Raw genomic sequence first — 14,722 nt, 5'->3', positions numbered from 1 at the left:
GCTTGCTTTGTTTGTGTGACAGTGTCAGCCGCTGCAGCACAGTGCTCGATGCAGCTACAGGTTGGGTTACCTGAGATGGTCATGTGACCTGCAGGCAGGTGAGGCCCAGCCCAGCCCCGCATGTCATTATGCAATAGGCAGGCAGAGGTAGGGAGGGACACAGCCCAGGTAGCTGTGGGAACGTGATATGGGAAAGCAACCTGGAAATGAAAAGGCTGAATAGAACACGATCTGCTGCAGTTCCCAGCGTCCATCAGACTGCACCTATATTTATAGTGCTGGCTGAGAACTGTGGGAGTTGCAGATTGATATCAGTTAGCTAGATGACCTGCTAAAACAGAGAATAAAAACTATGTGTAAGGGGTTTACAAAAAGTCAGTATATATATATATATATATATATATATCAGTGTTTGCAAATGGGGGCACTCATAATGCAATTACAGGCGAATGGAATATTGATAGAACATCCAGAAATGTATCTGCCTGGACGATGCAAACGTTTAGAATGACAGCATGGACATTTCCACATAGGCTTGGATGAGGCAACTCAATAGGTGGTGCGTTCACATAAACATATCACACAGCGATGCCAAGTACATTCATGTCGGGTGGAATGAGCAAAGGGAGTGGAGCAAAATAAATGGGGTGTGAACTTTTCTGCAACATTTGCTTGTTTGGTATGGGTGGGTGACTGGCTAAACTTGATTATCTTGTGGTTTATTAATGATAAGGAAGCAAAGACACTAGAAACATTACTCGTTACTAACATGTGTGGATGTGTATATACCATATGTAATAAGCACTATATAGACACATTAAAAATATTCTTGCAATTTAAAAACAGTCACATAGTACAAAGAAAAAGGACCTTTTCTGACTTTTACTTTTAAAAAATCTTTTACTCATCTATAAAAGCTAATATTGGAATCTGCTAAATAGATTCCAATGTTTGTCCTGAGTTTAGAAATACCCAATGTCTTTATGTTTTTTTTGCACGCTATAGGGCAATATGAACAAGTAGCATATTGTTATTTTTCAAATATGGTCATATTGCCCCCATGTCCTATCTTTGAAGCCGGCCACCGGGTAAGTCTGTGCCCATGTCCTATTTTTGTGAGATCTTCGAACCCAGCCAATTCGATTTAGCCCATCAAATCTTAACTTTTTTGAAGACTAGACGCCCCATGGGCATTTCAAATTCCAGTATTTTAACTCTTTGCATGCAATTTTTTTTGTGAAAATAATAGCGATCATTTTACGTCTTTTTTTTTTTACTGGAGGGTTCCCCTTATGGTGACATCAGTGGGCAATTATTTTTATATTTTACTATTTTTTAGGTATTTAAGTATTATTCCTTTTTTAAAATTAATTTTACAAATCACATTGTGATTAGTAAGTTGGGCACCATTGACTTGCATGGTTGAATGAAGTACCTGTATTGAACCTGCAGGGGGAGCCCAGAGTTCTCAGAAGGGCTCTGGAGAGACCCTCTTGACAACTATTTTTTTTAAAGGGGGCCGCCACCTTGCAAGGAGCAAAATCTCTCACAGTGGCGCTTCTTACCGCCGGGGTGGTCACGGTGCGTACTGGGGTGGGTTTTCGATGTCGCTGAATGCCTCATCATTGATGCCATAGTTTTTTTTAGGGAGAAGAGGCTTTCTCCTGGCAATCCTTCCAAACAAATCATTCTGAGATGTAACTCTTGCAATTTCTCTGAGCATTACACTTTCTCACTGTAGAAATACGGACTTTAAATTGCTTGGATATAGCCTTATAACCCTTCCCGGATTGATGGGCAGCAACAATGGCTTCTCTAAGATCATTGCTGATGTATTTCCTCCTTGGCATTGTGTTGACACACGCTCCAGGACAGCAAACTGCTAAAACTTTGGCTTTTGTAGTGGTGGTCTCACTTGCTAATGATTAATTAATCAAGGGCATTTGATTAGTAGCACACTTCTGCTACTTAGCATCTAAATTCCCATGGAAGCAGTAAGGATGTACTTAGTTTTTCACACATGGCTTCTCCATTTTGGCTTTATTTATGTTGAATAAATCACAACAAGGTGTAATATGTCATGTGTTGTTGTTATGTTGTATTTACCTAATTTTTAGACCGGTTAAGGAACAGATGATTGTTATTATGTCCTACCATTCCTATGAATCACCATCATACGCAAAGAGGGTGTACTTTCTTTTTTACATGACTGTATATGTGTATATATATATATATATATATATATATATATATATATATATCGACTTTTGGAAGAATGAAGCTGTACCTTTTTCAAGTGCGGTTTTTATATTTAATTTATTTATAGGAATTATATTTACATAAGGAAGGCTTATGTTTTCCATTGCATACTTCAACTCGTCTTAACGTTACATGGTATCAAATTGTAGGACAACAAACATAATCTAATAATACATTTTAATAACAAATGTCGTAGTAATAATAAAATATATAATGGAATTCTTTTAAGACAGAGAAGTCCTATTCTTGTCCTAGAAGGTTAGAGAATAGAGCTTTCTGGGTAAGTGATACACTTAGTTAAGTGGGTTTTTATGACTAATTCTGGACATCCTTTTTAAAAAAAAAAAAAGCTATTTTGTCTTTTTCAGAAATTCACACACAAAGTAAATTGTAAAATGACATTCTACGTCATTCCAAACTCCGGTTCCGTGCATCTCTACACAGTCTTCGTACCCTGAGCCATCGTTGGGCTCTCCCTCTTTCCAGTTGCTGAAGTTCTGCACAGGGGTATTATCAGTGTACACATAGTGCTTTTCTTTCTCGATGTCATTTATTCCAATGTATACCCTGAACAATCCCATTTTAGAGATGTAGTCAGCAATCAAAGAGTTGGTTGCTTGATCCTTGGGCATGGCCAACGTGCCTCCTCTGATCCGACATTGTGTCAGGGCGTCCCTGTAACTCCGCTCTTCCTTCACTATGTAGTAAAACTTCTCTTCTGTCTCCCTGATCCCAGCAATCACTTGGTGCAAACGAGATAAATGTCATTTATATTAATCCCTGTTTCATTACTTGATTCAATTCATTCATACGATTTCTTAAACTGGCAAGTCAATGACCACACAATCAGGTCTAAATAGAATAGCAGTAACCTAGTTTTATTTCACAACATATAGAAGTCAAGTTGGCCTGCCCTGGGTCTTCTGTTGAAATTGTTTTACCAGGGTTTGGCATTGTTGGATTTTAGAAGGGAAATGTCACCTGCTACGGACTACAATTCCCATCATGCTCTGCCAGTAGCAGACTTTAATTTCTTAACGGCAAAACTTACCATTTTTCACAAAGTTTAGAGATGACTTTAAACGTGCAACATTATTATCCAGCTGGCCCACAACTTTCCGGTATCTGCCACAATCACAGAAGCTGCCTGTTTGTTAAAAAAAAAAAGAAAATATATAAAAAAAAACCCCCAACTTTCGAAGAGGGATGATGAACCTTTTGGGGTTTTAGCTATAAGTATTTTGACAGGATAAAAGAGGGCTTTTACATTAGTAGGAGATTGGAAAGGACAATCTCTATATTTTTAAACAACCGTTATTGTGGGGGGAAGGAGAAGGTGAAGGGAACCGAGCTGGTAAGAGAGTTATTGTTAAAAATTAATTTTTTGTGTTGTTTAGACTGGGAGCTAGTCTGTCATTAGGTAAGGAGAAAGCTGCTGTTTAATTGGCTCTAAACCGGAGTAGATTTTTGGTTTGCTGATTTTTGTTTGTGGATCCTGCGGTCTAGATGCTGAGGTTGCAATTGTTTAATTAAAGTGTTAAAGCTCATTGGGTGTCTGAACGCCTCACTGAATTAAAGTCTTAGAGGGATCTTGACAAGTACCATACCACAGTTTGTATATTTTGATCTGACTTCATTCGACCTGCCTGTCCACCATGAAATAACATATTTCACCTTAACTTTACAACACTAATGAAGAAACTCTTCAACATTCCATTATAAAAAAAAAGATAAACCAGGGTAAAAATTCCGTTATAAAACAAGATGGACTGACATCTCTAATCCGTATAACTGGGTGGTTTATTTGTGGGTGGTTTTTGTGTGTTTTATTATAGCTTTTCAATAAGTTCACGACACCATAGTATAAAAGGTTGTTGGGAGGGTTGGCAAAAGGTTTTGCATCTTTTAGATGGAACGATACTACCAAAGCTGTGATCTATATGGTAAGCAGATAAATTATTATTATTGTTTTATATAGGGCCATCAAATTCCATAGCGCTGTACAATGGGTAGACAGGATATAACAAGTAGTATGTAACATAACAATGTGACTAACAGAGACAACAGGTGAGGAGGGCCCGGCTCAAAGGAGCTTACAATCTAGAGGAAATGTATATACCACGGCTTGCTCTTTAACGGTATAATTCTTTAAAATGAAGTACCTGGCTTTCCTTTTCCTCCGGGAACACCAGGTAAGCCTTTGTAACCCTTATCACCTTATAAAAAAAAAAGAAAGTAATTATATTTTTTGTATGTGTTTATCAGCATGTATGGGCAAAAATATAAGAAATGCACATTTGAAATCAATAACATGTTGATTAGAGTAGGATTTTCACAAACCATAACTCTTCAATGAAAAGCCTTCATCTGTGCTCAACGTTTAACAAGGTTTTCCCGGAATATTTACTAAGGGTGGAAACATGTTTTGACTGAGAATGTTTTCGTTTTTGGTAGTTTTAGTGACCTGTTTATATATTTTGACTATTTACAATGGCCGGTATTCAGGGATAGCCAAAAGACTAGAAATACAACTCCCACGACTTTTAAACCATTAAACACAAACCTTGAAAAAAATTCACTGGGGTTTCCATTTTTGCTGATTGGATGAGTTTGGCAGGACTGCGTATATATATATATATATATATATATATATATATATATATATATATATATACAGTCGTAATTATTGAGCATATTCAACTTTTTTTTTTTTACTAAAAAGAAATGGTTAAAAAAAAAGAAAGTCCGTACTTGTGTGGGTCACGAAGGAGTCCAAAGCATTTTGCAAGTGATCCTCAAAAAACTGTGGAGATCCAGTTGTTTTGGGGGTTTTTTTGCGAGTCAAACCAAAAATATTTTTTAACAAAGACTTATTAAAACCTAAAAATCAGAAGACTGGCTTCCTTGGTGTACCCAGTACTTTTGAAGTGTTCTTCAATATAGTTGCTATCAATATTTTGTTTCTGGCAAGGGTTTATTGCCTCCAGGTCTTGAATTGTTAAAGGTGGATGCAATTTAGTTAATGCCCCAGATAGGGCTGGATTTTCGTCCCAGGTACTTATAGATGGAGACCCTTTGCCTTCTATTGCACTCCTTAACTTACAAAAAGGCGCAATATTAAATAAAACCATGGGATTTCACACACAGTGCTGCTGCAGAACATCTTCGATAAAAAAATGCTCTGTCTCAATCTTTCATCAGCGAATAAGCTGTAGTCACAATTCATTACTGTAGGATTAGCTGTTAGTTAGTTTGATGATGGATGGAATATTTATGGCTTTTCTGGTCATTTCATCACTTGAATTTGGGGTCACTTGATTACATTGTGGGTTGTAAAAGTTAAAGCTGCTTAAGCGCTTCCTCCAGCAGAGGGCAGCACAGCCTTAAATATCCATGCCTCGGGGCAATAACCTAGCAAAGTATCAAACTGTGAATATACATCCTGATTCTATTAGAATTGTATTGCAACTAAACTAATACTCATGTGTCACTAGTATGTGTTCCTCGCTGCAATTCCTCTGTACGGATGGGGAGCATTGTTTGTTTGCATTTGAATATTCCTTACTCAAGGCATTTTTAATGTGGGACAAAAGTGGCAGCTGCTCTGAGCCCAAGTTTATCTTAGGGGCCCAAAACAACTGTCCATTGTGGCCCCTCAACAGCCAAGCGGCAGAGGATACATTAAAAGGCACAGAGCCCCCGAGTATGATCCATGATGAGGACAGCATTGTTACACGGCCTCTACATTAGGAAGCCAGCAGGCTCTCGAATCAATGTACAATCCAAATATCCCTGACTGTGTCATCTTTCCGATCATGGCGCCTTCTGAAATAAAGGTGGATTTAATTTTACTGAAATTGTTCAGTTGGTAAACATTTGAAAAGTGACCTTACCACCATAGCAAGCAATCGATGTCCCCGATGATTCTGCCTTTCCACTGGTTGCTGTTTGGATAAGCTCACTTTTCAAATCGTGCACCAGAATTACCTTTAAAATCTACCCCCCCAATACATTTGCTGGGCGTTTGGCTAGAACTTTCTGTAGGTTGATTGTGTTGGCCTTGTGATCTGCACATTGATATCAGGGAGCTGAAATGGTCAATGCTCTTGAAATTCAGTAAATAAACTCCCCCAGACATAGTTAAACACGAGAAGATTATTTTTCCTAAATAATTCTGCTGAAAGAGTTATCCTCTTCAATACTGGATGGAGTCAAATTTGTAAAGATCCATTGCGGGTTTTGTGAGTAAACCTGGTGCAAAATGGTTAAAACGGATTATTAGCAAGAACTCTTATTGCTCGCAATACCAACTCTATCATGTTTACCAGTTTTCACCAGAAATGTGTCCATCCTACAGTTTGTTCTGAAATGTCAAAAGAAGGACAGAGACAGAAGGATGTGTGATAAGAACCATTTGGCCCGTCTAGTCTGCCAATTTTTTTCCTGCTACAAAAACATCAGATCTCGCTTGGTCCTTGGTCGTGGAATGCTGTTCCACTCATCTACTACTATTGCTTGTAAATATGTGTTTGTGCTTAAACCTACCTTTGCCGCCGATTGGACCAAACTTCCCGATGAGTCCCTGGTCGCCTACACCCCCCAGTCCTCCTGTAGCACCTGGCAAGCAACACACAAACAAATTCAATTAAACATACAAATAATTTAAGTGTAATAATGTCTGAATAGATTTATTTTACGTTATCATGATTATTTTGAAGTTTAAATCTTTTTTAGAAGGACTTGCTGCTTTGAAGGATTTTGTCTATTTGGGTATGGTGCCATTTATAGACTGCTATCCATTTTTGCTTAATGTTTTAAGATATCACAGAATATACAATATATAGGCAACTATAGGTAACTGGAGTAATTCTGAAGCAAAGTGTTTCTCTAAACAAATGTTTCTCTAAATTCAACATAAATTCTAAATTGTCATATTCCCTTTTAGGCAGACACCTTGTATACCCTGTGGTGGGACTAGAGCTGCCTTTTTTTGGCGAATATGTTCTGCTCTGTTACAAGTTTTACAGCCCAATGCCTAAAAAAAAATGTAGTCTTGTAACAATATATCAACAATTCTTCAATACTTAAACAAAAGCAGTGGGGAAAGGGTATATAGAGGTGCACCTCTAAAGTGGATCTGTCATTTTTCCCCATATCTATAGTTCTATGAGCTAGATAAGCCCACATAAAATATATAATATATATGTATAAAAAATCCACCTTATATGTACACCATGGGACAATGTCTTTTCTCACTCCGTATGATGCTTTGATCTCCCTTAACCACCTCGCAATGCTTTAAAATCGATAGTTTTGTGCTGTTATGTCACAGCTCCCCCATGATCACCTTGTGACACTGAGCACCGCAAGGTGGCCGGACAAGAATGGTAGGTGCCCTCCAACAAAGGTGACCAGATTTGGAAACCTGAAATGTTGGTGGGAGGGTATGTGCTTGTGAAGTTGTTCTTTGGTTGGGGCAGCCTTTATAGGGATGGAGAAGGAGATGGAGAGAACTGGGATACAGAGCTCAACATCGATTAGGTTAGAAGATACATGGCTAAGGATACCTGCGGTCAGTGACGTATTAATCTTCTGTGGTCCCAAGCCTGAATCAGGGCAGTACTGCCTACCTTCTTCTCGGTGCAGGGATATGGACACCATATCATGAGGATTTGTGGTGTCAGCTGAACGTAAGCTATGGAGGCGGCGCTGACTCAGTACAATCCTTTATAGTGTTAAAGGGACAGTTGGGGAGATCCGTGATCTCCCTTTTGGCCAGCCCTTTCAGTGGCGCTGCAGTGAGCCTCATAACTCCGTAGAGTGATTGTTATACGTCAGAAGCCAGAATACACCACTGCCCATGGTATCTTCATGCTGTGGGGCACATCTATCAGATAATTCTCAGACTAATTTGGGCAAATCTCCTCAATGGTCCTGGGAATCTGAGAGCAAGTTCAGCAGATGGGACAAGCAGGTGTAAATTATACATGGAGATCCAGACATGGTCTCCGGGAAAAGAGCAATGTTTTTGTCAGCAACAATGGGGAACATTGAATGGAACATTGAATGGACCAGCGACAAAACAAATTCTAAGAATTCTGTCTCAAAAGACTGGCTGCCATGATCCACAGTCACAGATTGTTCCAATGTTTGGTTGGTTCCTTCTGTTTGACTGTTGAACTGATCCCAAGTTTCTTACAAACAGCTCTATGGAATCACGACACGCTGTTAAATACAGTAATTCAATTTCCAGGCAAACTATTATGTCAAATAGTGGAATAAAAAAAAAGATCATTTTCAAAGTTCACAAGGCCTACAGAGAACAGCTTTTATGTGCTTACAATTGTCAGCAAGAGTCTTGGAATGAATGAGAATATAATCTAAATAGTCAAAGACATGTAATAGAATCTTCTTCGTAAAAATGTCATTCACAAATGCCTGGGAAATAGTAGGTGTGCTGCACACGTGAAAGGGTTTTCGTTTTCTTTTTTTCTTATACAGATTAGACTGTAAACTACTCTAAGATCCAATTAAAAAATGTGACTAGAGGTGGCCTGTTAATGTAGGTTTTCTGCCTGTAATGATCCATAAAAAGGCCAAAGGATCAAGACAGATGGAGATCACCCAATGTCAAATCCAGTAGCAGAGGTCAAAACCTCATCATATCATTAACCAGGAAAAACACCCTCCAATCACCACAACTGGCCAACTGCATATAAACATAGAATAGGAACCAATAGGCCCATCCAGTCTGCCCATTTTTCCTGACATCAAGACGCTAATCAGCTCTTGGTCTTGTCTTAGATTTACTGCATCTGTTTGATGTATGCATTAATTAAAGAGGGCTTTCATAGCAAAAGCTACTAAAAAATATCTACTGAAGGAGGCATCCGACATTCACAAAAAGTTTGGTAAATAGAAAAGCTTTAGAAAACACATCTGTATTTGTATAACTGCAACAAATACCTTTTCGACCCTTGGGACCTTCCTTTCCTGGTTTTCCAATTTCACCAACGTCACCCTTTTGGCCTGGTTCACCTAAAAAATACATACAAAGTATATATTGAGAATAATACACAATTTTGGCATACCATTTAAAAATAAAAAGTCGCACATCGATGGATGGCAATTCTCCGAGACTTGGTTATTGGCATGTAAAGTTTCAACTATTAAAACTCCCAAATATAATGCAGAAATGTATTTAGGCCCAGGTCAGTACACTGACAGGGAGATCAGTGCCCCATGGGACAGATCACCATAACTTGTGCCTTCACTTTTGGACACATGGCAAAGAAAGCTAGGGGGCTTTGCCAGCTATGGCATAGAAAGCACAGATATGGAGTGTACATATTCTGCAAGACCTGGTCTCAAGTCAAACAAGATTCTCTATATAGTTATTTGTGATGAATGACTTAACCTATCAAGTCGGTCTGAATGTATTAATCACAGCACCAAGAGAACAATTGGAGAAATAGATCTCCTGTGATGGTATGTTATGTAACCTTGTACTTGCAGCCATAACTCTGATAAGCCTTTAGTCAATAAAGAGACATAATTGTGAAAAGTGAAAAAGTGGTTTTGGTCTGGACGGCAGGTATGATGGAGGTCGTGGTCTTTTGCCCTTTAGAATGCATGATTTTCTATTGTTGCTGTTAGCTTCTTTCACTAAGTTTCACAATAGCTATTTTTAAAAAAATTGCTTTTTAGAAAAGCACCTGAAAAGTAGAAACATATATTTATTCAAAGTAATTGTATGAAGACTCTAAAAACCCTAGGGATTTTTTCCCTAATTAATGGTATTGCCACTTGCCTTCTGACTAATTTGTAATGTGTTTATGGATTTGCAAAAACACTTAGAATCTTTAGTGTTCCCTGAATGGAGGTGATAGTAATGTTTTAAAAGAGGTGGTCTTTTCACACCCTCCTGACACTAAAACTCTGTCAAAGAGGAAGCTTTGTGGTTATTATAGTTTCAAGGGATCTAGGAAGAGCATATCTTGAGCTCCACAAACGAGAGGTCAGGACTTCAGAGGAAAGTCTGCTCATCATTAAATTTAACGTCATTAGTTTATATGTAACGTGCCAACATACTCCACACCCCTGTACCAAGGAAGAATTTTCAGTACTCCAGTAATGTAAACATAATCCTTTCTGCAAGTTTTAGATGTTTTATTTGTCTACGTGCCGGACCACATTATGGTTGTCGGCCTCCCCGAATAAACCATTTGCATCTCCTAGATTATAGAACCTGACTTCAGAGCCAAAAGGATGACTCTAAGCAGCAAAGAGTTCTCGTTGCAGTCATGTAATGCAATACCCTGGAATTTACTGTTCCACGTTTAGTCTGTTCCAAGTTTTACCAATCATTTTATTTTTATATGCTATTACTTAATATATATTGTGTTTTACTTGGAATTCTGTAAACAAGTCTTCTTCTTCCCACATTTCTTCTCACCCATTTTCTGAGTCCCCTTGTTAATGACAGTACTTTAAGTCTTCTTTTTAGAAATAACTAGATAATAGGAAGTTTACTGGAAATATTATGATGTAGGAGTGTAAAGCGTTAATTGGGTATATGTTGATCTGGACATCCAAAACAAATTCAATAAATTACAGGTTCTCTGAAATCAAAGCGTAGCCGAGGCCATGGGACAGGAACGTTGGTTTACAATTGCAGTAGCCCACAGGATGTGGGCATCACAATCACATACTCTTTAGGAAGTGTGGGCTAGTTGGCAGGTTCAGTATCTATTACAACTTGAAATGTTTTTGTACAGCTGCTTTGAAATAGATTCTCCCTTATTTTTTATTTTTTTTTATTATAAACTCTACTTAATTGGGCACCAATAATATGGAGTCATCTTTGTTCTCTTTGAGAATGGTAATGATCCACTTTGACAAAGCATTAACGGCACTTACTAACGTCTGTCATTTATTTCAGTTTGATCACATAAAAAAACATTGCAAAAAATGATTTTCTATCACAGCTACCTATTAGTTTCTGCTCCGGCATCGCATAAAAGTGTAAGTGTTCCTGGCAAAAAAAAATGTAAAAGAAGCAAAGTTTATAAAATAATTTCTGAGAAGAGTTTAGACATTCAACGAGGAGTGTTTCTCATGCTGTATTACAAAACTGGTAGGTGGAGCAGCACCGCCGGTGGTTATTTTATGCTTATTTTCATTTTTTTCTCCTGTCCTGACTTTTCTCATTTTGTAGAGAGCTGGATGTTTTACTGTCCTTATGCCCTTGACGGACATGTTTGGGAAACCATAGAGATGTCCTGTGAAGCTAAGCAACATGTAGTCCTCTACGTTCTCTGTTGAAGACCCATGTAGCCCACCTGTGAACACCACAGCTTGTCATGATGCATGAAGCAGCAGCACAGATGAGTTGCTTGTTGGTATAAATTACCCAATAAATGGTTTCCACCAGAATTTTTTTTTAGATCTTTCCATATATGTCAAAGCAAGGCCAAACTGGTAATGGCCAGACGGCCCTGGTATTGTAAGGCTGATGATGTTGATGGATATGTTCAGCCGCACACTAACTTTTTCAGCACCCGATCTGCCGTAAGGGCATAAGATCAAGTAAGGACCATTAAAAAAAGAAATGGTGATGAATAGTTTCAATCATATGAAAATACTTTCACCTACCTAAGAGTGTTCAGCTGCTTGTGAAACCAGACACTCGCAGATCATGTCTCACAATATAAATGAAACACCAACAATAACATAGCTTCTCGGGAATTTGAATTCCCAACCAATCCATGTCATTTCCAAACATTAACTGTGTACAAGACTTGCCATAAAAAATATTATGCCGGAAGTCCCTTATGGAATGCGATGGAAATGTAACCTTAGACCAGAGTGTACAACAAAGAACAAGATGTTCTGAAGAATGTTTCGCTCTATGGAGTTTATTCATGCTTTATCTGTGCCAAGGGATCTCATTTCTGTTTTTAAAGACTCCTGAGAGTCCAGATTTCAATGCCATTCCTTTGTGCATAGGTCTAGAAGCTGAAGCCATGTATTGTTCCACCATACAACACAGGCCTGATCAATTATTTAAGACGCATACCAAGTACCATCGAGATGTCGAAATGATGGCGGTGGATGCACGTGAGTCCCCCATCATGATATTTTTGGAACGTAACCCTTTGAAGGCCTTGGAGACTCCCGAGACGTTGCATTACCCCTCATTTCCCATCATTTTAAAAGTCTTAGTAGAGCTGTCTCCTTGGCACTTTTATTGTTTGACAATTTTTTTTGTTTAGAAAAATAAGTGATTTTGAAAAAAAAAATCCTAGTTTTCAATGCATCAGCTAGTGGATTTTTTTCACATGCAAATACAAGTTTTTATCACAAAATATTCACAAATGTTAAAAATACAAAACTTTGTTTTTCTGATTTGGCTAGAACAAAAAATACACTATATAAAATTAAATGGTAAGTGTGCAACACAATATATATATTTTAAAAATCCCCATAATTTCTATCAGATTATTTTAGTTTTTTTTTTGGTTTGCTACTCTGCATTTGTGTAACAAATTAACGCGGTGTTGTAAGTACACCCTGGTAAACCGAATGCACGGCACTGGTTTGCACTGGATATTTTATTACTGTAGTGGTTTGAGCTTGACCACCTTTGGGTGAATTACCCACGTATGCTCATTTATTATAATGTTTTTACTACACTCTCATGCAAAACAGTCATATATATACTGCATATGAAGAACATCGTGAAAAATTAGGTTTTGTACAAAAACAAAAAATTCTAAGAAGCCATTGAAATACTTACTGGAACCATGTAATGCATTAATACCAATCTTTAGCTATATATATTTAAAATTTAATGTTTGTTTCTGCTGTTTAAAAATATTTTATCTGCCACATAGTACAATATATACGTATACAAAGAAAACAAGTACATTATGCCATGGGTATTTAGGGCTCTTGTTTTGTTATCTCTTCTTGCCTGATTCCTGCTCCAGTTTAAAAAAAATATATACATATAAATATATATATATATGTATATTTACAAAGATTCAAAATGATACATAAATAAGCAGCTAATGAGACAGAAGATTATACCCACACTCATTAAAAGTATATGCTGGTGCACCATCTAAAAACTATAACATAACTTGTGCACTATTTGTAAAACTTTTTTTTAAAGTTTTATGTTTTGTGGCCATTAATGATATACTATTTGTTTACATTGTATAGACCATTCAGTGCTGTTGAAATCTAAATTTCTCACCTTTGGGTCCTGGTAAAATTGTGTGTGTTGAGCATGCGTCGGGCGCAGAACGGTTCTCGACTTCTGCGCTGTAGGTGCGTAGGGTGAAGAAGGCCAGTAAAGTAACATACGTACTCAGATGCAAGATCTTCACACACCCCATGTTTGTTGGCGGCAGAAATTGCTCCTTCAGCCTTTGATTTCCCAATGACTGTTAGTAACAAAAGACAACTCATTAAGTTCATACATAATTTGGAATGATTGGAGTGTTTTATCTCGGATACACTATTCTGTTCACTGTCAAGGATATTTATTTTAAAGTGACATTTGTTTACATCCATTTATCTCTACGTTGGGGAAACGGCCAATGAGATGAACATGATTTCATGAGAATAGACAGCGCTTGTTAGTCTTTTATCCCCTAAGAGCATTTGGTAGAAAGTGAAACTGTATAATGAGATTTGCAAACGAATAATGCAGATATCCGGACGCACTTAAATCTCCTCATTGTGACTGCCTAGTTTAAAATTGTTACTTTTACAATGATATTTGAAACCCAATTATGCTCATTTATATATATATATATATATATATATATGTGTGTAAAAAAGAAAGTACTCCCTCTTTGAATTCTATGGTTTTACATATCAGGACACAATAACAATCATCTGTTCCTAGCAGGTCTAAAAATTAGGTAAATATAACCTCAGATGAACAACAACACATGACATTTTACACCGATTCATGATTTATTCAACAAAAATAAAGCCAAAATGTTTCCCCCCCCCCCTCTACTTGAGTTCTCTTACTAATCCAAGCCTATAGTTATACTTCATACATACTTCATGCATATACATTTTTGTGCATGGTTGACCTTTTAATAGAATGTTTGATCGTGGCATTTTTTATAGATTTAAGCCTGTTTTAGAATTACATATTCTATACATTGTTTTGTTACTAATGTAATCGTTTTCTAATTTCTACACCATTTTTAAAAAGGTTAAAAAGAATGAATACAATATAAACTAAGATAGGAGTTTATCAGAGCGTCCCCTGTGTATTGTATATGAAAGGTATCATAATACAGTATTATGGTATACCTAATTATATTCTTATTTGGGGGGTGGTATTGGTCAAGAAAAAATAATCCATGCAATAATCATTATTTATAAATAAGTTAACCCCTGCATTTACTCATCGTAGCCTAATGCCCATTGGCTAGTT

General features: G+C 37.3%; 1 protein-coding gene across 1 annotated transcript; it reads right to left on the bottom strand.

The window, feature by feature from the left end:
* Positions 1–2,609: 2,609 nt before the first annotated feature.
* On the bottom strand, positions 2,610–13,661 carry LOC149305646 (collectin-10-like). The gene is made up of 6 exons (XM_089477268.1): positions 13,520–13,661; positions 9,226–9,297; positions 6,805–6,876; positions 4,422–4,475; positions 3,311–3,406; positions 2,610–3,001 (listed from the first exon to the last, which is right to left on the bottom strand). Exons 1-6 carry the CDS (start codon positions 13,659–13,661, stop codon positions 2,610–2,612), a joined length of 828 nt encoding a protein of 275 aa, XP_089333394.1.
* Positions 13,662–14,722: the final 1,061 nt, after the last annotated feature.

The sequence above is a fragment of the Sceloporus occidentalis genome, unplaced genomic scaffold (assembly GCF_023333645.1).
Source record: "Sceloporus occidentalis isolate IW3139 unplaced genomic scaffold, rSceOcc1.0.p SCAF_11, whole genome shotgun sequence".
Taxonomy (NCBI): Eukaryota; Metazoa; Chordata; class Lepidosauria; order Squamata; family Phrynosomatidae; genus Sceloporus; species Sceloporus occidentalis.
Note: the sequence above shows the minus strand (reverse complement) of the source record. Positions and strands in the feature narration are given on the sequence as shown.

Excerpts from the sequence above, each read along its gene's own strand:
- LOC149305646 (XM_089477268.1), bottom strand. The coding sequence starts at position 13,661 with ATGGGGTGTGTGAAGATCTTGCATCTGAGTACGTATGTTACTTTACTG. Across the intron at positions 4,476-6,804 it reads TGGTCCAATCGGCGGCAAAG|GTGATAAGGGTTACAAAGGC; the intron begins GTAGGTTTAAGC and ends TTTTTTTATAAG. Across the intron at positions 3,407-4,421 it reads CGGAGGAAAAGGAAAGCCAG|GCAGCTTCTGTGATTGTGGC; the intron begins GTACTTCATTTT and ends TTTAACAAACAG.